This window comes from Piliocolobus tephrosceles, chromosome 15, assembly GCF_002776525.5.
Source record: "Piliocolobus tephrosceles isolate RC106 chromosome 15, ASM277652v3, whole genome shotgun sequence".
In the NCBI taxonomy this organism is placed as follows: domain Eukaryota; kingdom Metazoa; phylum Chordata; class Mammalia; order Primates; family Cercopithecidae; genus Piliocolobus; species Piliocolobus tephrosceles.
The window spans coordinates 28,990,945-29,013,067 of NC_045448.1; the positions used below are offsets into that span (position 1 = coordinate 28,990,945).

At 50.5% G+C, this 22,123-nt stretch overlaps 1 protein-coding gene across 3 annotated transcripts in view; it reads left to right on the forward strand.

Moving 5' to 3' along the window:
• The window catches only part of TOGARAM2 (TOG array regulator of axonemal microtubules 2), a 71,545-nt gene that overhangs the window by 35,742 nt on the left and 13,680 nt on the right, over positions 1 to 22,123 (forward strand). The window contains exons 8-17 of one of the 3 annotated variants that reach the window (XM_031934192.1): positions 632 to 782; positions 1,269 to 1,433; positions 5,624 to 5,774; positions 6,561 to 6,666; positions 7,612 to 7,847; positions 10,334 to 10,492; positions 16,165 to 16,282; positions 16,696 to 16,790; positions 18,682 to 18,874; positions 19,808 to 20,024. In XM_031934192.1, coding sequence (XP_031790052.1) covers positions 632 to 782; positions 1,269 to 1,433; positions 5,624 to 5,774; positions 6,561 to 6,666; positions 7,612 to 7,847; positions 10,334 to 10,492; positions 16,165 to 16,282; positions 16,696 to 16,790; positions 18,682 to 18,874; positions 19,808 to 20,024 — 1,591 coding nt within the window. The remainder of the gene's footprint in view (positions 1 to 631; positions 783 to 1,268; positions 1,434 to 5,623; positions 5,775 to 6,560; positions 6,667 to 7,611; positions 7,848 to 10,333; positions 10,493 to 16,164; positions 16,283 to 16,695; positions 16,791 to 18,681; positions 18,875 to 19,807; positions 20,025 to 22,123) is intronic. The other 2 variants (XM_023217324.2, XM_031934193.1) reach the window with 2 other exon arrangements.

Genomic DNA, 22,123 nt, shown 5'->3' on the forward strand with positions numbered 1-22,123 from the left:
CTTGCGTCTTACATGATTTCAAAATAAAAAATTATAAAAAACAACACTTAGAGACAGCCCCCAACAGTGGAAGTCAGATCATGTCACTCCTCTGCTCAAAACCTTAAATGGCTTTCTGTGTCCCTCAGAGGAGAAGCCCAGTCCTTTCCTTGACCCGTGTGATGTGGATCCTGCCCAGTCTTGTGTCCTGTCACTTCTCTGACTCAGAGAGCTCAGCCAGTGTCCACCCCCCGACTGTCCCCAACCAGGCAAGCGCATCTGGCTGCAGAGCTTTTGCACTCACTCCCTCTGCTTTGAACACTTCTCTCCTAGAAATCTGTGGGGCTCGTGTCCTTCCTTTATTTCTGTCTCCACTTAAGCTTCACCTCCTCGGGGAGTCCCTCAGGACCTTCTAGGCTAAAAGCCACTGTCATCTCTGTCTCTTTTCTTTCAGCACATGCTGCCTGATACCAGCATTCGGCCTGTTTATTGTCTCTCCCCCACACCTCGAAGCTCTTAAGGTGCAAGGATTTGTCTTTTTTTTTTACACTTCCAGGACAGCAATGGGCACACAGGAGACATATTTTTGATGACTGAATGTTGATGATTGAATGATTGGAGGTTAATAGAGTTTGCCTTGACCTCGTGCCAGATCCAAGTCACCATCTCCAAGTCCGCCCGGGAGAAGATGCGGCTGAAGCAGACGAAGGAGATGGAGCTGCTCCGGAGGCCGGAGGAGTCCAGGACAGAGCGGGGGCTCACTCCCCAGGGCCTGGGCTCCCGGACAGCCTTCATGAAGGAAGGTACTGGGTGTCTGGTGTGGGATTTGCTCAGGCTGGGGGAGCTGAGTCCACTCTCTCATAGCCTGCTGATGGGCCCATTTTCTTTTTCAAAGTTTTTATTATTATTTATGTATTTATTTAGAGATGGGGCCTCGCTCTGTGGCCCAGGCTAAAGGGCAGTGACACCATCACAGCTCACCCCAGCCTCAAACTCTTGGGCTAAAGGGATCCTCCCACCTCAGCCTCCCAGATAGTGGGAAATACAGATGTGTGCTACCATGCTTGGCTAATTTCTTTTAAATTTTCTGTAGAGATGCGCATTTCCCTTTGTTGCCTAGGCTGGTCTTGAACTCCTGGCCTCAAGCCATCCTCCTACCTCAGCCTCCCAACATGTTGGGGGTACTGGCATGAGCTACCGTGGCCAGCCATGGGCCCATTTTCAAAGGAGGACACTGAGGCCGGGGAAAACAGACCTGCTTAGTCCTAGGACTTTCTCTGTGTCCACAGGCCTCCTTCCCCTCCGAGGCAGCGGGACCCTGTCTGTGCCCACTAGGCCGTGTGGCCCACGCAGAAACGATGTCAGCGTTATCCTGAGGAAGCAGGCCAGCCGGACCTCCCTACCCAGCATTCCCGTCAGCCAGCAGGAGCCCCGCTTTGTCCGCCACGCCTCAGGTGGGCAGGCCCAACTGGCAGGCACCTGTGTCCCTCTGCCCATGCTGCCTCGGGATGCCCTGAGGCATGGCAAAGGTGGCCTCGGTGGCTTTGCTTCCACCCCTTGTCCATGTTAGACCAGGAGGCAGCCTGGGGTGGTGGCTGCCTTGCCAGAGAGAGAAACAGTGTCAGGGATTCATCATTGTCTACAGGCTGGGCTGGGGACCCAGGATATCACAACTGGAGTTGTGATGTGCCCAGCCTGTGTGACATGTCCTGGAGGAGTGACCAGTGCACCAGGGCCAAAGACACTAGACAACAGCCCCCAAGGAAGCAGCTGAGAACAGCAGAAAGAGGATGAGAGGATTGGGGAAGACCTCAGTTTCTTTCCTGTTGCTTCATAAAATGTCAGGGCTGGACAGCACTGGCTACAGACAGGAATCAGAGGCTCCAGAGCTTCCACCAGGGCACCTCAGGAATCATGCCTGGGACATGGGGACGTTCTGTCCCCATTCTACCAGGCGAGTTTCTATTTTGCCTCATTTTTTTTTTTTTTTGTATACTGGGCATTCACGTGAGATTTCATTTGGAAAGATTTTGCTACTGAAAAAAACTTAAAAACAGTCAGCTTGGTTCAGAGTTTCTTTAAGTGTGGGATGTGATGGTAAATGATCATAGACTAGATCATAGACATATAATTTCCATGCTATAAATAATGCCAGCTCACCTCCCTTTTCAATTCTCCTTCTGTCCTTTCAGTTGTCTCAGGTAGAAAGTCTGAACTGGGTGCTAGTCTTTAGCACCTCTCTTTTTATTTTTATTTTATTATTTTTTATAAAGAAAAGAGGTTTAATTGGTTCATAGTTCCACAGGCTATACAGGAACCACAGTCGCTTCTGCTGCTGGGAAGGCCTCAGGAAACTTACAATCATGGTAGCACCTGTCTTTTTAAACAAGGAGATCCTCTTTCAGGCTCAAAGACAGAAGCTGCCTGCAAATTTTTTAGCTAGAGTTTTTAACAATGTTTTACTTTCATTGTAAATATTTATCATATTCTATGACAAATAATGTTAGTTTATGTTAGTGACAGAAAGTTCCCTTTAGAGTTAAATTCTTTAGGATTTGAAATTCTTTTGTGATTTGAAGAAAAGTACAATGTAAATGAAAGCTCAGGCTATTGAAAGATATGGCAAAAATCATGAAAGTGGTAATTGAATGATATGATTGATCCTGAGAACTATTGATCTATATAACCCAACCCACTCTTTTTTTTTTTTTTTTTTTTTAAGACAGAGTCTCACTCTGTCACCCAGGCTGGAGTGCAGTGGTGTGATCTCTGCTCACGGCAACCTCCGCCTCCTGGGTTCAAATGATCTTGCCTCAGCCTCCTGAGTAGCTGAGACTTCAGGTGCATGCCACCATGGCCCAATTAATTTTTGTATTTTAGTAGAGATGGGGTTTCACCATATTGGCCAGGCTGGCCTCGAACTTTTGACCTCAAGTGATTCGCCCACCTCAGCCTCCCAAAGTTCTGGGATTACAGGTATGAGCCACCATGCCTGGCCAATCTACTCATTTTACAGCAGCAGAACTGAGACCTAGTGATGTAAAGGCCACCCAAGGTCACTCAAGGTCATGGTGCCCGGTAGTACCACCATCTCAGGATCACTAGACTGAGACTTTGGCTAGTGATGCTTGACCCAGGATAGTCTGTTGTCCCTCTTTATTTGAACTGTTTATGTTTGGCAGGTGAGTAGGTAGGCAGAAATAAAATCAAGTAGGTTAGGTTGTTGGAGTTAGGAAAAAAAGGCCAACATTCTCCTCTTACAACCATCCTGGAAGCTGCATTCGAATCCTCCTCATCTTCCTCTCTCCTCACAGTGAATGAAGAATCCCTTAACTTGCTTTATAGTTTGGGTTTTTAGTCTGGCTGGAAATGATAGTATTTCAGGATTGTAAACCTGCTTGTCCTCCTGATTCTCCTAATATGTCCTGTGAGGGTGTTGGAAATAAGAGCTAGGAGTCACAAAGAAAATGAACACTCAAATAAAGGATTTCCTCAGCGAGGCAAATTTACTTCCGCAGAAGGCTGCTGCTCATTCTTCTGGTGTGCGAGAGCACACCCAACAAAGGAGGGAAGCGGTTTTTATCCCTAACGCAGTCAGTCCCTACTGCTGTATCCGGTCCCCATTGGCTGGGGTCAGACAGCACAATCTAAGCTGATCCCGACTGGCTACTTCAAATGGGGGTGGGGCTCTAGCGGCGGGAAGAGCAGTTTTGGAACTAAGGGACGTCAAATAAGGATCAGATGTGGGTTGGTACAGATTGGTAACTGATGTGGGTCACAGATTGGGAATGGCTGGAAAGTTGTTTACCGTAACTAGGGGCAAGGCGGCAAGGAAGTTAAGCTTTGAAAATAGAGGACAGGTGGGAACTTTGAAGAGGAACTCACTGTTTCCAACAAGGAGCTCGCCTTTCTTGGGAGGCTGGGTTGGTTTAGGTGAGCTCAGCTCAGGATCTGTTCCATTTCTTCTGTTTTGTGTGTGAAAAATAGAAATGACTGAACCAGAAGGCACAAATATGAACCTGACAGGAAAGCTGTCAGACACAGGGCAAAGGGGGAGGCCACACAAGCCCTCAAGACACTGGAGGCTGGAGTCCTCCTGCCAATGCCTTTTGTGGGTTTGTTTTTAAGTCCCGTGGATGCTAAATGCCCCTGCAGGGTGTGGTGAAGGCGGGGAAGGGGGGCAGCGGGGCAGGAGGCTGGATTGCTCTCTCCAGAAGACCGAGCCTCTTTTTGAGAGTGTTGCAGACGGCATGTCATTCATGTCCGTGCTGCCCAGGGAAGGACGGGGAGGTTGGATGTTACCTTCTGCCTTTCAGAGAGTGACCGAAAGAATGGATTAAGAGACCGTTCCACTTGCCAAGGGCAGTGCTGAAAAGCGAGTCCAAGAGTGAGGGCTTTGTGTCTCCACTTTTTTTTTTTTAAATCCCCGAGACTGAATCTCATTCTGTCGCCCAGGCTGGAGTGCAGTGACATGATCTCGGCTCACTGCAATCTACACTTCCCGAATTCAAGCGATTCTCCTGCCTCAGCCTCCCAATTTGGGATTACAGGCATGTACCACTATGCCCAGCTAAGTTTTGTATTTTTAGTAGAGACAGGGTTTCACCATGTTGGGCAGGCTAGTCTTGAACTCCTGACCTCATCTGATCTGCCCGCCTTGGCCTCCCAAAGTGCTAAGATTACAGGCGTGAGCTACTGTGCCCGGCTGTGCCTCCACATTCAGTAAAGGGCTTCTTCTCCACTCAGACTTGCCCAGTACCTCCAGATGTACTGTGATGAAAATCATCCTGGTGGAGGTGCAACTCAGAAGAAAACTTGCCAGGAAGGAAGATGTGGTAGTGAGAGCTCTGGACTGGGAAGGGAACCTTCTTGTCCTGGCTGTGCTGACAGAGGAGCCGAGGGGCTGTGGAGGGTCCCCCACCCTCTCTGGTCCTCTGAGACCTCAACTGTGTGATCAGGGCATTTGGCTAGACAGAGGCCCTGTAAGATTCCTTCCTGTCCTAGGAGTTTCTGATTCCAGCATCTGTCCGCAGGGCAGGAGAGCCTAGAAAACATGACAACCTGCTTGTTGTGGGTTGCTGCGCGTGTGGCTGCATCTGGACCGTGTGGGTGCCAGTTAGCTACATTGCCTTCCTCCAGCCATCTGCTCTTGGACCCTTCCGTGCTCGTGGGCAACCTCACAAAAGGCTGGATAGCAGGAGGGAAGGAGGAGGCGCTGACCACACGGGCCTCTGGTTGGGGATGAGGTTAGACTGCCACCAAAGTGAGTAGGGAGATCATTCATTGATGGCTGAGGGGGCCCCACCCCACCACAGATGGGGCAGGTTTGGAGGTGTCCCCCTGACTGGGGGGGTTTTGTCCCATGACATCACGTGGCTTATCACAAATAAGAATCGCATTGGCAAGGGCGGGAAGGGGAAAAGTCAGCCAAAGGTAGAGTGAGGGGGTCTTCGTGGCTCCTGGGGAGGGAAGCCCAGGCGCTGGGTTCTTAGCCTTACCAGGCACTTCCCCTTGTACACCCTCCCTGTTAGGTGGGCTCAGGGTGGTGGCATGGCCTCCCAAGGTGAGCGGTGGCAGGAGCGGCCACTCAGGCTCTTGCCTGTCCTGCTGTGTGAAGCCTGTTGTTTCTTTCCTGTGCATGCAGCTAACTCATTACCTGCGGTGCTCACACTGGGTTCTCCTGAATGGGAAGAAGAGGAGGAGATGGATCTTAGAGGCTGTAAGGAGTTGAGGCCTTTCTCGAACCCGGAGCTGGGGCTGATGGATGCACTCCAGTGCCTCAACAGCAGTGACTGGTGAGGAGATGCCTCCCCCATGTGCTGTGTTCTGGCCAGAAGCAGGGGCTGTTGCAGAATAGCTTCTGCCCCTCAACTTCCCTCCTCTCCCACTCTGGGGTTCCAGCACCACGGAGGGTAAAAGCCAGTTTGGAGGGGCGACTGTGTGCATGCATATAGATATGCGTGTGTTTATGTGCATGTGTGCACGACTGGGTGGTGTTCCTGGCTTCATGTGCGTGCCCTGGGACCCTCCGAGCAGCCTATGCGTGGCTCTGTGATGTCTGTGATGTGCCAAAGCCAGGCATGGCAAGGATGCATCTGATTCCACACTGTGGGGCCCAGGAAAGGCCACAACCCTTTATTTCTCTGAATGAAACTGAATCTGCTCCAAGCGCTCCTCCCACTGTGGGGACACAGGACCGTGGTCATGAGCAGAGCAATGCCTCGGGCTCCAGAACATTTGTGAGGAGCCTTCCCTGCCTTTAGTCCTCCCTGTTCAAGTGCCTCTTATTGAAGGTATTGGCTTTGCGTCAAGGACCCAGCTAGGTCCTGGGGGTGGGCTTCCATACAGCACTGTCAGAGCTGAGGGCTGGCCAGAGGCCACATAAAACTGGCTTTTACTGAGTGGTTAGGATTCCAGGCCAGGGTGTTGCCCCAGGAAACTCTACTCTGAGGCCATGGAATGGCACCATGCTGCGGGTGATGGTGGACCGTGATGCTGTGTGATGTGGGGCCCCTAGTCTGCAGAGGGGTGGGGCTCCTTCCTCCCCACCGCCTGCAACAGGGCCTGGCCTTGCTTCTCAGGCAGACGAAGGAGAAGGGGCTGGTGAGCATCCAACGCCTGGCAGCCTGTCACTCAGAGGTCCTCACCGGGAGGCTGCACGACGTGTGCTTGGCGGTGACTGGGGAGGTGAGGCCCCCCAGCCTGTGTGCTGTGCATTGGGCCCCACCGCGGCTACTCGATGCAATCCACTAGCAGCTGTGGAGGGTCTGTGGCTCCAAGAATATGGGGATCCCTGCCTATTTCTCAGCCTTCAGCCACTGAGGTAGGAGGTAGCCACCCATTTCTCAGTTTGGAAAACAGGCCTGGGGTTTCCTTATTTGTAATCTTGGGGAATGGAAACAATTAGAATCCCACGTGCCCATGTGTCGGCCTGCATGGTCCTCTGTACTCAAAATACCTGAGGAGGGATGGAGCGTCCTGGGCCAGATCCCCAACTCCAGGGCAGTGGCAGTATTTCCCAAAGCCTTTCTTTCATGGCTCTGGAGCTTGGTCTAGCTGGGTCCAGAGAGGCAGGAGGCTGCATTTGGTCTCATGTGGAGGCTGTGTCCTGCTCCTGGGAGTGGGCTGCTCCAGTGGGGATCGGCAGGGGGATGAATACGGAGGACGCTGTTTTGTTGACACACGGGGGCCTGGGCTGTGTTGGGAGCATCTGCCTTCCTGCATGTGGCCTGGAGTCTCTGTTTCCTTTGCAAAGTGAAGCATCCAGAAAAAATAGTTAACGTTCTCCCAGGTTAATTAGAGCCTCGGTCAGCACTACTGGGCTTCTCATGGTACCTACTTCTCATTTGGTAGTTGCAAAGATAAAATCAGACATTCTTTGTAAAAGTGCTTTGAGGACAGATTGTACACATTTCCTGTGGTCATGATGATGACGGGATTAATAATTGAGATGATAATGAAATGGGACAGTTCTGCTCAGAGCGGCTGCAGGGCTTTCATTTCCAGCGTGGCAAGACCTAGGTCAGGGGAAGGTGGGGGTGGAGGAAGGGGTGGTGCAGGGCCCATTCTCCGTGCGTCCTAGAGCCCTTGGCAGGGTCCAGCACCCTGGAGGGCCCCTCTCCCCTCTCTAAGGTCACCAACCTGCGGTCCAAGGTGTCTCGCCTGGCCATCACCACCTTGGGAGACCTCTTCCAGGCCTTGAAGAAGAATATGGACCAGGAGGCCGAGGAGATTGCCCGCTGCTTGCTGCAGAAGATGAGGGACACCAACGAGTTCATCCAGAGAGCAGCTGGCCAGTCCCTGAGGGCCATGGTGGAGAACGTGACCCTTGCCCGCTCCCTGGTGGTCCTCACCTCGGCGGGTGTCTAGTATGTGGCTGCCTGTTGTCTGAGGGGGGGGGGAGGTCAGGGAGGGTAAGGCAAGGGGAGAGGCCCTGGGATGTGAAAGGAGGGAAGGGTGCAGGGAGGGAGGGAAGCAGGCAGGTGAGGCTGCAGGGGGTCCCTCGGGATGCTAGAGGCCAGGGTGATGGGTCAGAGGTTCAGAGTGAAGAAGGGGCCCACCTCAGACTTCACAGCAGGTGCCTCCCACTTAGCTGGGGGAGGAAGAAGATCCCTGCGTCCCTGTGCCGGGCAACAGGCTTCTCTCCCACTTTTCATCGGCCAGGCCAGGGTAATGCAGGGAGCTCTGGCTGGAACAGGAGGGGGCTATTGCACTCCAAGGCTGGGGAGCACACCATGGCGGTGGGAGCACCCCGGGAGACAGGGCTGCAGAGGCAGCCTGAGCATGGGGCCTGGAGCTCCTGCCACCCGCAGGAGCAGTGTTGCTTTCTGATGAAATGTGGGCCAGTAAGAAAGGCGTGAAGTTTCCTTTTTCAGCTTGCCCCCCTGGATCTGCTCCTGGGGAGGGGAAGGTATTGGGCTTCTGTTGGAGCTTTTCTGCAGATTTGTCTTCCCTGTCATTAAAAACCCACACTAAAGGCAAAACCAAAAGCATTTCCTAAGCCGCTTCTCCCACAGAGCAAAAGGCCTCTCCACCCCATAAGTGGATCATTGCACCGATGCATGAGGTTTCTCAGTAGCCCCGGGGGCCTGTTGGACCAGCTGGGAGACCTTTAGTAACTGCACCATAGCATACTGCAAAGGGTGAGATCCTGCCCAGCCACATCACCTGGGTTCACATCCTGATTGTCACTTCACTTCTCTGAGTCTCAGTTGACTCATCTGTAAAATGGGGATAATAATGGTGTCTGCCTTATGAGGTTGTTATGAGAAGTAATTGAATTGACTCATGAAAGCACACTTAGAACGGTGCCTGCCCGTACTGACATTCACTGAGTGCTTACTGTGTCTATAATTAACTTAGGAGAAATGAATTGCATTTTTTTTTTTTTTTTTTTTTCTGGATGCCTCCCTTTGGCTCAGCTTCCTCACCTGCAGAATGATGATGATAATAGTAGCTAATGAGGTGGATGTGAGATAATGGATAAATGGTGCTGGCATGGAGGGACAGGCAATTGATCACTGTCAACAAGAACCAGGGTCACGACTTGTGCATCTGAGTCCACCGGGATCTTGCTGAAATGCAGATTCTGGTTCAGATGCCAGTGCTGCTGGTCCAAGGACCAAGCTGAGTAGGGAGAGCTCTGATGTCCCCCACTGTGTTCCACTGGGGTGGGGCTCTAGGGGACAAAAGGGTCAGTGCTTTCTGATGGAGTATGGACAGAGAGGCCCTTTGAAAGAGGTGCCGTTCTGACAGGTTTCTCTTATAGAGCTCAGGTTCCACTTGTTATGGTCACCAACCCACCCATGAATCCCTCTTCTCCCTCCTCTCTCAGTTCAGTTCAGCAAACATGCATTAAGCTCCTCCTGCTGAACACCAGGGATGTGTCAGGCACTAGCAGGGCAGTGGGGTTGCCACAGAGGGGGAATTAGAACTCCAGCCAGGACACCAGGTAGGGCGGAGCCAAGGGCCTGGGATCAGAGAAGGCAACCAGCCAGCCCTGAGGGGCCTGGAGCACGCAGCTTAGCTTTCCTGGGATCCTGCAGAGGGACAGGCAGGTGGATGGAAGCTATGTCCTTCAGCTCTTGTCCCATCCCTTCCGTCAAGCCAAGCCCACTCAGCAAGGAGTCCTTACTGCCTGCCTCCGCTCGCTTGCCTTCCATTTCCCCTCCGTCCATTGAGTGTTGCTCTTGTTTCTACCTCACCCCACTACTATTCTCTGTAAGACCATTCAGGCCTTTTATTTCTGGAGATACTTAATGATCACTCTTTTCGTCATTATGGATACAGCAGTGAAAAAGAAAAATGAAGCCCCCGTTGTTTTGGAGTTACTTCCTAGTCAAGAGAGACAGATAACCTGGTCCCCGCCCACAGGGAGCTGGCAGCCTGATGGGGGCCCGAAGGGTGCAACTGTCCTTCCCCGGCGACAAAGACAGCTACCTTGGGCGGTGGGTGGGATGTCTGCTTCTGCCTGTGGGGCTGGGGAAGGAAGGAAGAGGAGACGTTGGTTAGGTAGGGCTTTTCTAGGTGGAGGGAAGATGGAGAAGACTATTTAGAAAAAAGGAAGGTTATGTGTGCAGGAAGCTCCCTGGAACAGTAGGCATACGGTGTATTGGGGAACGTCGGGTAGCTTCATGTCGCTTTCCTTCCCTCTCCTGTTGCTGCTGTCACCCTGTTAGTAGAAAGTGAGTGCTCTTTCCTCAAAGATTCCCCTCAGCTCACATGGGGACAGGTATTTTTGGAGCCCCTGGCTGGCATGAAGCATGGGTCTGCAATGGTAGATCCATGTTTGCCAGCATGGGGACTCCCACACCACTATCCTGAGACTGACGCCGGGGCCATGATTTCCTTTCAGCCACCGGAGCCCCTTGGTCCGGAAATATGCAGCCGAGCACCTCTCAGCTGTGCTGGAGCAGATCGGTGCTGAGAAGCTTCTCTCGGGCTCCAGAGACAGCACAGACATGTTGGTGCACAACCTGGTGAGGCTGGCCCAGGACTCCAACCAGGACACCAGGTAGGGCAGGGCCAGGGGCCTGGGGGCGGAGAAGGCAACCAACCAGCCAGCCCTGAGGGGCCTGGAGCACACAGTCAGCTTCCCTGGGATCCTGCAGAGGGACAGGCAGGTGGGCGGAAGCTATGTCCTTTCCTTTTAGCTCTTGTCCCATCCCTTCCGTCAAGCCAAGCCCATCCAGGGAGGGGTCCTGACTCCCTGCCTCCACTTTCTGGTCTTCCATTTCCCCTCTACCCATTGAGTGTTGCTCTTGTTTCTACCTCACCCCAGCACCGTTCTCTGTAAGACCATTCAGGCCTTTTTTTCTGGAGATATTTAAGGATCACTCTTTTTGTTATTATGGACACAGCAGTGAATAAGAAAAATGTAGCCCCTGTTGTTTTGGAGTTACTTTCTAGTTGAGGGAGACAGATAATAAATAAATAATTATGGTAATTTTAGATACATATCAGGGATATAAAGAAAAAATAGGCCAGATGTGGTTGCTCATACCTGTTAATCCCAGCACTTTGGGAGGCCAAGGCAGGAGGATTGCTTGAGGCCAGGAGTTTGAGACCAGCCTGGGTAACATAGTGAGATCCTGTCTCTACTTAAAAAAAAAAAATCCTAGGGGTAGTGTTGCACACATAGAGTCCCAGCTACTGAGGGGCTGAGGTGGGAGGATCTCTTGAGCCCAGGAGGTAGAGGCTGCAATGCAATGGTGTTAGGCTGGGGGCTGCTTTAGACTGAGGGTTTAGAGAGCCTTTTTTAAGAGTGACATTTGAGTTGAGAGCTTAACGGCTACACGGAGCCAGCTCTTTGAGGATCAGGCAAAGGAAATGTCACAAAGGCCACTGGTTGGGAACAAGCTTGGTGTCCAAGGGTGGGGATGGCCAGCCTGGTGGAGCACAGTGAGTGAGGGGTGGGGGTGAGGATGGGCAGTAGGCCCAGGTCAGGGACATTCTCTTAGGCGAAGGTCAGAAGTTGGGATTTTGGGTGGTGTGTGATTGGAAGTCACTGGAGAGTTTTATTAGTGGGAGTATGAGGAGGTGTTAGAGGATTTTAAGCAGGAGAGTGAGAGGATCTGGTTGACTGTCTTCAAAAGCTAGGGTTGGGGCTCAGTTCCTCACACTCCTCAGTTCAGGGCTTGTTATCAGCTCCTCAGTTCAGGGCTTATTATCAGCTCCTCAGTTCAGGGCTTACTATCAGCTCCTCAGTTCAGGGCTTATTACTACCACATCCACTTAGATGAGTGTGTAGGTCTCCACCCCTCACTCCATCCCCACCCCGACTGGAGACCGTGTGGCACCTGTCGGGGCTTCAGAGGCCGTGCCCACCCTGGATGGGTGAGCTCCAGGCCAGGCATTCTTATAGGGTACCCACATCTGAGGGTGCTCCCTGAGGGATGTAGTGCCTGCAGTTCTCCTGTTCTTCCCTGCTGCAAACAATGCTGCATGGCACCTCCTCAGACGTGCCCAGGAGCAGGACCGTGGGTCGGGCGCACATGCGCACCAGCAGCCCCGCCCTGCCTGAGGTCCGCATCTGCCTCCCTCCTGCCCAGCCTCTCAACGTGTGGCAATTTCTGGATTTCTAATTTTTATCCATCTAATGAGTAAAAATGACAGCTCATCATTGTTTTAGAGTGCTTTGCCCTCCTGCTTATTAATAATGAGTTTGAGTGTTTCTTTACACGCATGCTAGCCTTTATGATTATAAAAAAAAAAAAAAAAAAGCCTCTCTGGCTGCTGCAGGACTGGTAGTGAGAGAGAAAGGCAGGAGCAACAGCAGATGATGGCTGCCCCACAGTCCAGGCAAGAGGGGCTGGAGGCTCAGACTGGAGGGTGGTGAGTGGTTTTAGGTGTATTTTGAAGGCAGAGCCAACAGGATGCAGGTGGTAAGGGTTTCAAAGACAAACTGAAGATGCTCTTAAGTTTTTACCTTGAACAATGGCTAATGATAGTGCCATTTGCTGAAATGAGGAATATCAGTGGAGAAGTGGAAGGTTTTGCTTACTCCTGCAAGAATGGCCATAATCAAAAAACCAAAGAAATAATAGATGTTGGCGTGGATGTGATGAAGGGAACACTTCTACCCTGCCGGTGGGAATGTAAACTAGTACAGCCACTATGGAAACCAGTGTGGAGATTCCTTAAAGAACTAAAGGCAGAACTACCATTCGATCCTGCAATCCCACTGCTGCGTATCTACTGGGTATCATTATACAAAAAAGGTACTTGTACATGCGTGTTTATAGTAGCACAATTCTCAGTTGCAAAAATGTGAAAACAGCCCAAATGCTACATCATCAATCAACGAGTGGATAAAGAAACTGTGATATGTATATATGTATATGTGTGTATATATATGCACACACAGAATGGAATACTACTCAGCCATAAATAAGAATGAATTCATGGCATTTGCAGCGACCTGGATGAGATCGGAGACTATTACTCTAAGTGAAATAACTCAGGAATGGAAAACCAAACATTGTATGTTGTCACTCATAAGTGGGAACTAAGCTATGAGGATGCAAAGGCATAAGAATGACATAATGGACTTTGGGGACTCAGGAGGAACGAGTGTGAAGGGGTTGAGGGATGAAAGACTGCAAATTGGGTGCAGTGTACACTGCTCAGGTGATGCGTGCACCAAAATCTCACAAATCACCACTAAAGAACTTATGTAACCAACCACCACCTGTTCCCCAATAACCTTATGGAAATAAAAAATTAAAACAAAAACAACAAAAACAAGCCAACAAAACATTGCCTGGCCAGGCGCAGTGGCTTACATCTGGAATCCCAGCACTTTGGGAGCCCAGGGTAGGTGGATCTCTTAACCCCAGGAGTTTGAGATCAGCCTGGGCAACACAGTGAAATCCTGTCTCTACAAAAATACCAAACTATTAGCTGGGCATGGTAGCATGTGTCTGTGGTCCTAGCTACATGAGAGGCTGACATAAGAGGCCAGGAGGCAGTGGTTGCAGTGAGCTGAAATAGGGCCATTACACTCCAGACTGGGCAACAGAGTGAGACCCTGTCTCAAAAAAAAAAAAAAAAAATCCTAAATCACATTGCCATTAAACTTGGGGCAAATGCTTTGAAAAGTCACTTTAGGGGAACTGAAGGAATGGGATGAAATGTCTATAAACAACCATCCTTTGTGTAGCATCTCCTAGAGCATCTACTATATAATAAAGTGTTGTATAACTCTGCCATGCAACATAAAAAAAAAGACGTAGAAGGTTTTGGTTTGTTTGTTGGTTTTAAATGGTTGTTAGAGGGATGGAAATCAAGGTCTAAAGTCTCTCCAGATCTGCTACTCCTGTCCATTCTGACCTTTCCCCACACTAGATGGTGGTGACTACATTTCCTTTTCCTTCCTAGAACTCCGTCCTTCCTGGTTTCCATGGCACTGTACTCTGGGTATTCTCCTTGTCCCTCTGTGACCATCCTGCCCCTGACTGCCAGCTGAGTGTAGGTGCTGCCAAGGTGTCTTTAGTCCTCATCTCCCTCTCCTGACTTTCACTTCTGGTGGCTCCAGCCACCAGCAAAGTTGGAGACTTCTCAATTCTTGCCCTCCAGTCCAGACCCTTCTTCAAGCATCAGTCCCCTATTTCTAAAGCCTCCATGGGACCCACCACCTGATGTCCTACTGCCATCTCCAGTGCTGAGTGTCCCTAAATGAACTCATTGCCTCCTCTCCAAGTCTGCTTCTCTGTGTTCTCTCTATCATTAAAAGTGACTGTTATTTACTGAGCCACCCAAGAGGCAAAATGGGGACTCCCATACTTCACTGATTTCAAGACACACATCCTTCCCTGATTTTAATATCTTTAAAATTGGCACGTATCTTACAATGACAGGCATTTCACAGTTGCTATTGGGATTCAGTTGGGCTAGGCAGTGATTATGACATAGGCATTTTTGTTGTTTTAAGAGATGGGGTCTTGCCACATTGCCCAGGTTGGAGTGCAGTGGCTACAGGTGTGACTATTGCACACTACAGCCTTGAACTCCTGGGCTGATGTAATCCTCCTGACTCAGCCTCCCAAGTAGCTGAGACGACAGGCATGCACCACTGTGCCCAGTTTATGATGTAGTTATACTATCTACACCTTCACAAACTTAGTCATTGTCGCTCAGAGTATTATTTTCTGAATTAAATTTTCCATTGTAGGAACCACACTATGAGCCTTTCTTTGTAAACTTTTAAATTTATTTTCAGAAGGGATTTCGGGACGCTCTCTGGAGAATCATTGAGTTTAATCTGTTTAAAGTTTCTTAGGAATATTACACTATTATTTGCAATTGAAAGGAATCATTATTGTATATGAGAAAAGGCATGGCAACATCAGTGGATATCCATTAGATATCAATGAAGCAAACTCTCACTGTGGAAGGAATGACCAACTCCCACATTTTTTTGCGAAGCAATCACTAAGAACTTTACCTGAACTAAGGAAGAAAAATACCGACAAGCAATGCTATCTTCTGTTTCTGAGATAGCACATAGAAAGATTGCCTTCTCACATGGGTCAGTGTCATTGGAGGCTGTGGAAATCACCAGTTTTTATTTTTCTGATTTTCCTTAGTGGAAGATAAAGTAAGGGCACCTTTTACAATTAATGGAGTCTTAAGTTTGAATGAAATATGATTTATGATTTTAGATGCTTCCTGCTTCACTTCTAACCAGCTACCAAATCCTGTAGTTTCCATTTTCTCAGCAGCTCTTGGATCTGACTGTGCTTCCTTATCCTCACTGTACTGCCTGATTTCAGGCCTGCACAGTCTTTTGCCTGGACTATTGTGGTGGCCTCCTAATAAGTCTCCTGGCCCCTAGCCTTGTCTCCACCGTTCCATCCTCTGCACTGCTGCTAGAGACATTTTGACTAATGTACAAATTGAATCATTCTTCAGCTTTCTATTGCATGCAAACTGAGGTAGTCTGACTCCTTCATGTCTCCCTAAACAGGGTCCTGTGTTCTCCTCTGGCCTGTCTGCTTCCTGTATCCAACCCCTGCTCACTATTCTCCAACATATCCCCCATGCTGACATGTCACACTGTGTTAGAGACCTAAATAACCCTTTTCCTCCAATGTACCCCAAATCCCACCCCACTTGTGAACTCCTACTTATCTGTTGAGCCCCAACCCAAAGGTCACCTCTTCTATGAAGCCCTCCTTGATTCCCTCACCTGCCACCACTGTTCATCAGGTACATTGACTACTCCCTCCTATGTTGTCCCACTTTACCCTTTCTCAGACTTCTAAATGTTCCATATTACAACAAAATTGAGTATACTTTGGTCTAGCCATTCAACGGAATATTTTGTAGCCATTAAAAAGGATGTTTATGGAGAGTTTTAAGGGACTTGGGAAGATGATTAATGAATGATAAAGTGAAAAAGCTGAATACAACTTGTATATATATTGTGATATCAACTAAAGTAAATGCCACAGAAAAAAGACTATAGGAAAATATGTGAAAATTTAATAGTGATTTTCTCTTGGTAATGGGATTATGGATGATGTTTATTTTATTAATCTATTTTTTAACTGGGTAGGGATTGCTTTCGTAATCAGAAAAAGTATTAAAAACTCTCTTTAATTAGGAAGATTATGTAAAGCTGTAAAGCAAATTTATTATGCATTTCTGAGCTGTTTCTTTATCTTGCTCTCTCTCCTGTGGCAGATTTTATGGCCGGAAGATGGTGAATATCTTGATGGCGAACACTAAGTTTGATGCATTTCTGAAGCAATCCCTCCCATCTTACGACTTGCAGAAGGTCATGGCAGCCATTAAACAGCGGGTGAGTTGTGGGGCATGAGTGCGTCATGGCCTTTTGGGGGTGGGGGCGACAGTGCTGAGCCTGGCAGCCTTCGAGTGGGTCAGGGGAGTGGGGAGTGGATTCCAGAGGCGTTGATTTCATCCACTACTCCTGATAGGTGAGATAGATGTGATTTCTGTCCTCTGTGCTCACACCTGGTTCTGCCCCCACACTGCCTGTGTTCCTTGAGGCTCCCTGGGCCTCCACACCTTCATCTGTTAACTGGGGATCCTGATTTCTGTCCCAGCTACTTTCAGGGCTCTGGAAGGCTCAACTGTGACATCTGAAGCTCTCCTAGGGGGAAGGGATTATTGCCGTTATGTCTCCGCTGGAATGTCTGGCAGTTCCCTGGAGGGCCATTCCTTTTGGCTCATGCTCTGTGTGTATTTTTCAAGGGAATAGAAGATAATGAGGAACTTCCCTCTGCCAAAGGCCGCAAGGTGTCGAGGAGTCTGGTGGTGTGTGAGAACGGGCTGCCCATCAAGGAGGGGTATGGCTGCTCCTGTCTCTCCGGGCTTCACATCTAAGACTTCTGACAGAGGTGTCCTGCTTGTCCATGGCCAGGGGTGGCTCTGGGGTGGACACATGGATCTGGGGTACCGCTGAGACCTAGTTGGGTCTGCAATACTAATAGATGCATTTGTAGGATGTGTTTCCCCTCAACCCAAATCCCAGGGAGACCTAATCCTGGGCTTGGGAGCATATGCCAGTAGAAGTTGGTTCCTGCAGTCCCAGCTGAATGGGTGGGGTTCCACTAGCGTCAGTGGTTGCTCTCTGCGTGAGCTCAGTGCGTGAGCTCAGTGTTTCCCCGTTCGCTTAGACCGGCAGATCGTTTAACCACCAGAGTAACCAGCCGGGGACTAGTTCAGAGGCCCAGCCTGAACTAAGGCAGATGAGAAGGCATGGACTGACAGGCTGGGAGGAGGGGCTGTGGGGGTGCTGGGAGCAGTTAGAAGCCAAGCAGGAGTCCGATGGTCACGCCTGTGCTTAAAACTGAAGCCCTTCTGCAACGTCCTGGGCTGGTCCCATCTGAACTCCCTAGCAGGGCACCAGGGAACCCCCACGCCCACTTCTTCAAAGGTAACTTCCTGCCCCCTCTCCCACTCTTCCTCTCTCAGCCTGACCAGAGCAGCACCTGGGATAAGCAAAACACGAGAGCAGCTGGTATTCACGCCCCTCCACGTCCTCTCTCCCTGCTGTGCCTTTGCTTATCCTAGGCGCCATCTACACCTAGAACATGTCTATTGGTTCTGCAAGATTCAGCTCACCTGTCACTTTCTCCAGGAAGCTCGACCACTTTGTGCCCCCATGTCCTCAGGGTGACAGGCTGGCCTGTTCGTCATACCTCTGTCAACCCCGTTAATTTATCTGTCTCCCATGGTCTGTGAGCTCCTAACGGCAAAGGCTGTGCTCTCATCTCACAGTTCTCAGTGCCCAGCGTAGCTCTTGGCTCTCAGTAGATAATGAGTGTGGAATGCAGGAGTGAATCACAGAATGAGGGACAGTGGGCTCTATTGGATGGGACCAGGGTATAGGGCATGAGCCAATGACCCAGGCTTGGAGCTGAAAAGTGGGAGACAGTAATTCTGCACAGAGCTGTTCTCATGCTGGCTGGAAGGGGTTAGCAGGCTGTGATGCGCAGATGATCCCTGCGTAAGAAAATGGGACTTTTTACAATGTCCTCAGTCGCTGGGGGAGTGTAAGCAGAGCCTAGCCAGCCACGGCTCAGGATATAGGAGCCAGGTGGAAGGTTGGCCGTGATGACCTCCAAGGTCTTTCCCCACTCTTACATTAAATGTGCACCAGTTGAAAAGTAATTCCAGCACTTTGGGAGGCCAAGGTGGGTGGATCATGAGGTCAGGAGTTCGAGACCAGCCTGGCCAACATACTGAAACCCTGTCTCTACTAAACATACAGAAATTAGCCGGGCGTGGTGACACATGCCTGTAGTCTGAGCTACTTGGGAGGCTGAAGCAGGAGAATCGTTTGAACCCAGGAGGTGGAGGTTGCAGCGAGCTGAGATTTTGCCATTAAACTCTAGCGTGGGCAACAAGAATGAGACTATCTCAAAATAAAAATAAAAATAAAAAATGTGTACCAGTCATCCTTTTGTGGATAGCCACTCCCTCACTCTGACTTTCCCCATTGCTTACATATCTTCTGAAAACAGAAAAAGGCAGGAAGAGACAGCCCTGACCCCTGACAAGGGGATGGGGCCCTGGGCAACAAGCTGTAGGTGGAGGGGAAGCTGGGGGTGGACTAAGCTGCAGATGACACTCTCGTCTCTGCCCCACCCGCCTGTGGGAGGTGGCGTGGGACCAGAAGCGGGTTCATTCCCCCGGGCTTTTCCCTGGGGGTCAGATGCCATGCTCCTTACCTAGGTTTAGCTCCAATGGCCCAAGGCTGGTGGGGCTGCGCTCCATGCTGCAGGGCGGCGGGGAGATGGTGGAGCAGCTACGGGAGCTGATGCGGCTGCTGGAGGCCAAGGACTTCCGGTCCCGGATGGAAGGCGTAGGGCGTCTCCTGGAGTTCTGCAAGGCCAAGCCGGAGCTCGTCGCTGCCCACCTGGTCCAGGTGAGCACCACCTGCTTCTACTCTCCCACCTGTCTCTCCCCTGGGGGGGTGCAGCTTGAAGTTTGAAAACTCTGAATGGCGTTGGACATTGTGTCAGACCCCTCGGGGTGTAAGGAGCACTTGCTATGCAGTTGGTCTTGTAACATGGAGACTACCTGGAATCGGCTGAGTGGGTGAGAGTGGAAGTGGCTGAGTGGGCAAGGGCGCTGCCTCTGCTGGCACCTTGGAAATGCTCAGAGATGTCTCTTGTCCTTCTAGCAGATTTACAGCGAGGAGGGTAGGAGGGAGAGGTGGAGGATACTGTGGTGAGGCCTTGGGTTGCTTCTGGGGAGCTAGGTGCATCATGTTTGGGGGCAGAGCATGTGGCTGGACAGTTGACTGGGCCGTGATGGCTGGACAGGTGTGTTAGGAGTAGGTACAAGTCCTTCACAGGCTGAACACTCGGGTGGTGCCTGCTTCTTGGTGGAGTGAGGCTGCTGACAGTCAGTTACACAGCTGAGCAAAGACACAGCTCAGAGTCAGCAGACCTGGGTTTCCATCCAAGTTTCTTACTAGCCGTGTGATCTCAGGCAAATCACTGAACCTCTTGGAGCCCCAGTTGTTGTTGTTTATGGGAAAGTAGGGGTGGTAACATGTGCTCCATGGGTTGTGGAGATCATTCAGTAAAAAGTAGATTGCAGAGCAACTAACCAGATGCCCTGGACACTTGGCATGCAATAAGTGCTCAATACCTGTCGGTTCCTCCACTCTTGCCCACTCTTTTGAGGAGGTGAGCTCTTCGTTTTTTAGAGTGCTCTGGCATAGGTCGAGGATGCAGGAGGAGTCTCTGCTGAGTTCGCTCAGTTGGGCCGGGTGAGCTCCAAGCTGCCTGCACTGTGAGAGTCCCGCCCAGCCTGGGTTCCCATGCGTTCTTGGTTTCTGTTTCCTCAATAGGTCTTTGATGCTTTCACCCCAAGGCTTCAGGATTCCAACAAGAAAGTGAGCCAGTGGGCGCTGGAGTCCCTCGCCAAGATGATCCCCCTCCTGAAAGAGAACTTGCACCCCATGCTGCTCTCTATCATCATCGCTGTTGCAGAGAACCTGAACTCCAAGAACTCGGGGATTTATGCTGCTGCTGTGGCTGTGTTGGATGCGATGGTTGAGAGCCTGGGTGAGTGTCCCACCTGGGCCTGTGTGGCTCTGGTCACCATATCCACCTTCCTGCTTGGAAATCTGCAAGGTGGATAAGGCTTTGGTTGGTTCCTAGGCCAAGTGTTTCACCAGAGGCTGTGTAGGGCAGAGGTGGAGCCCAGAGCCTCCAAGGCTCTTGGCTGGTGGGCTTTTCCATGTCACAGCCACCCACACCTCTGGACGACTGGACGTAGAGGTGATGCGGAGATGGTCCAGTCCAGCATCCTCATAGACACATGAGGGAAATGACCCCCCCAGGGCCACAGGGCACCACGGTGAGTGAGTCAGGAGCGCTGAGAAGGCTTAAGCTGGGCCGGGGCTTGGTGTGGGGTTTGTTGTGATGGGCAGGGAGGGAAAGTGGAGGGAGGAGAAAGAGGATAGAAGGAAAAAAGGTGGGAGCTATGGAAGAGACATCAGGAAAGGTGAGAGCTTCTCGGTATGACATCTTGCTTCTGGAATGTTAGGGAAAATGTTGGTGCATCTGCTTGTGTTTTCTTATTCCTTTCATGGATGACAGAAGGTGATGTTTGGTGTATCCAGTACGTGGATCAAAGTGCAAATTCCAAACTTTGGGTGTGTGGAGAAAGTAGCACGTGAGTGGACTTACGGCCAGCCCAGTGTAAGGACGAGCTTTCCCAAACAAGACTTGCTTCATGGCCTGAAAACTGCCTGTTTGCCTAGTTGCTGCGTGTCGTGATGAGCATAGAGCAACGTCTTGGCTTTAGCATCCAAAGACCATCCTTTAGAGAGGCTGGACACACTTGCTGCCCCGCCCCCGCCCCCACACCCGCTTCCTGGCCTGAGCCCAGCTCCCCGGGGCTGGGACAGCCACCATGTCCTTGGCTGGAGGCTCCAGGAAAAGTTTCAGTTACAAATCAAAGGCCTGGTCAGGTCTCTCTCTGCCTCTTGAGTTCATAAATATTGTCAATTTCTGCTCTTCATCTCAGAGGGAATTTATGGTTTGCTGAGTTTGTTGCTGTAGAACAAACAATATAAATCCAGCTCTAAATTACGGTTTGTTCTCAGCGTTGCTCTGGGTAAGTGAGATTGCTGTTGCCAATAACCAAGGCTCTTGGTAAATCACCATGGGCCTTGGATTTATTGGGAAAAGCTATACCAAGCGAAATAGGCTTTAGCTATTTGAAGAGGATAAGCATCCTTGTCTGGGGAGAGGAATTTTTAACTCTTCCCCCTCCAGGTGTTTTAGTTACCACTTTTTGCCATCAGGCCAGCCTCCTTGAGCTTGCTGGAACTGTGACGCTTTGGGCAACAGAATCTAGTGTCTCACATTGTCACAAGACTCAGGTCCCTCTTATTTGGGGCTCTGCTGTACTCCCACTAGACTGGGCGTCCTGGAAAGGAGAGCCTGGGGGTGGCCTGCTTTTGTGATCTGAACTCACCTGGTAGCAGGATTGTAGCTACTAGGAAGATGCCTCAGTTCTTCCTTCCAGGACAGGGCCTCCCTGGGTATGGTACCCTCTGGTTCATCAGTCAGAGGTTTTGGTGTAACATGAAGGGTTGGCTGTCTTCCTCTCTAATCCATAGGTCAGTGCTCAGGCTGGAATGGAATGGTGTGGGCCTCAAAGGGATGAATGGAGTCCAGTAAATCCCTGGCAAAAGTCTCTGGTAGAGCCCAAAGGGTAAAATACTGTTTTTTTTTTGTTGTTTTGTTTTGTTTTGTTTTTTTTAATCTGTTTTTGTTTTTTTGAGAAGGAATTTTTGCTCTTGTTGCCCAGGCTGGAGTGCAGTGGTGCAATCTCGACTCATTGCAACCTCGCCTCCCGGGTTCATGTGATTCTCCTGTCTCAGCCTCCTGAGTAGCTGGGATTACAGGTGCATGCCACCACGCCTGGCTAACTTTTTAAATTTTTAGTAGAGATCGGGTTTCACCATGTTGGCCAGGCTGGCCGGTCTCAAACTCCTGACCTCAGGCGATCCACCTGCCTCGGCCTCTTCAAGTGTTGGGATTACATGCGTGAGCCACCATGTCTGGCCAAATATACTGTTTTTTGAGCAGGTGAGGCATGGGCTATCTGGGCCTGATGGCTTTGCCGTAAGTCACACCCTCTCAGCCCAGCC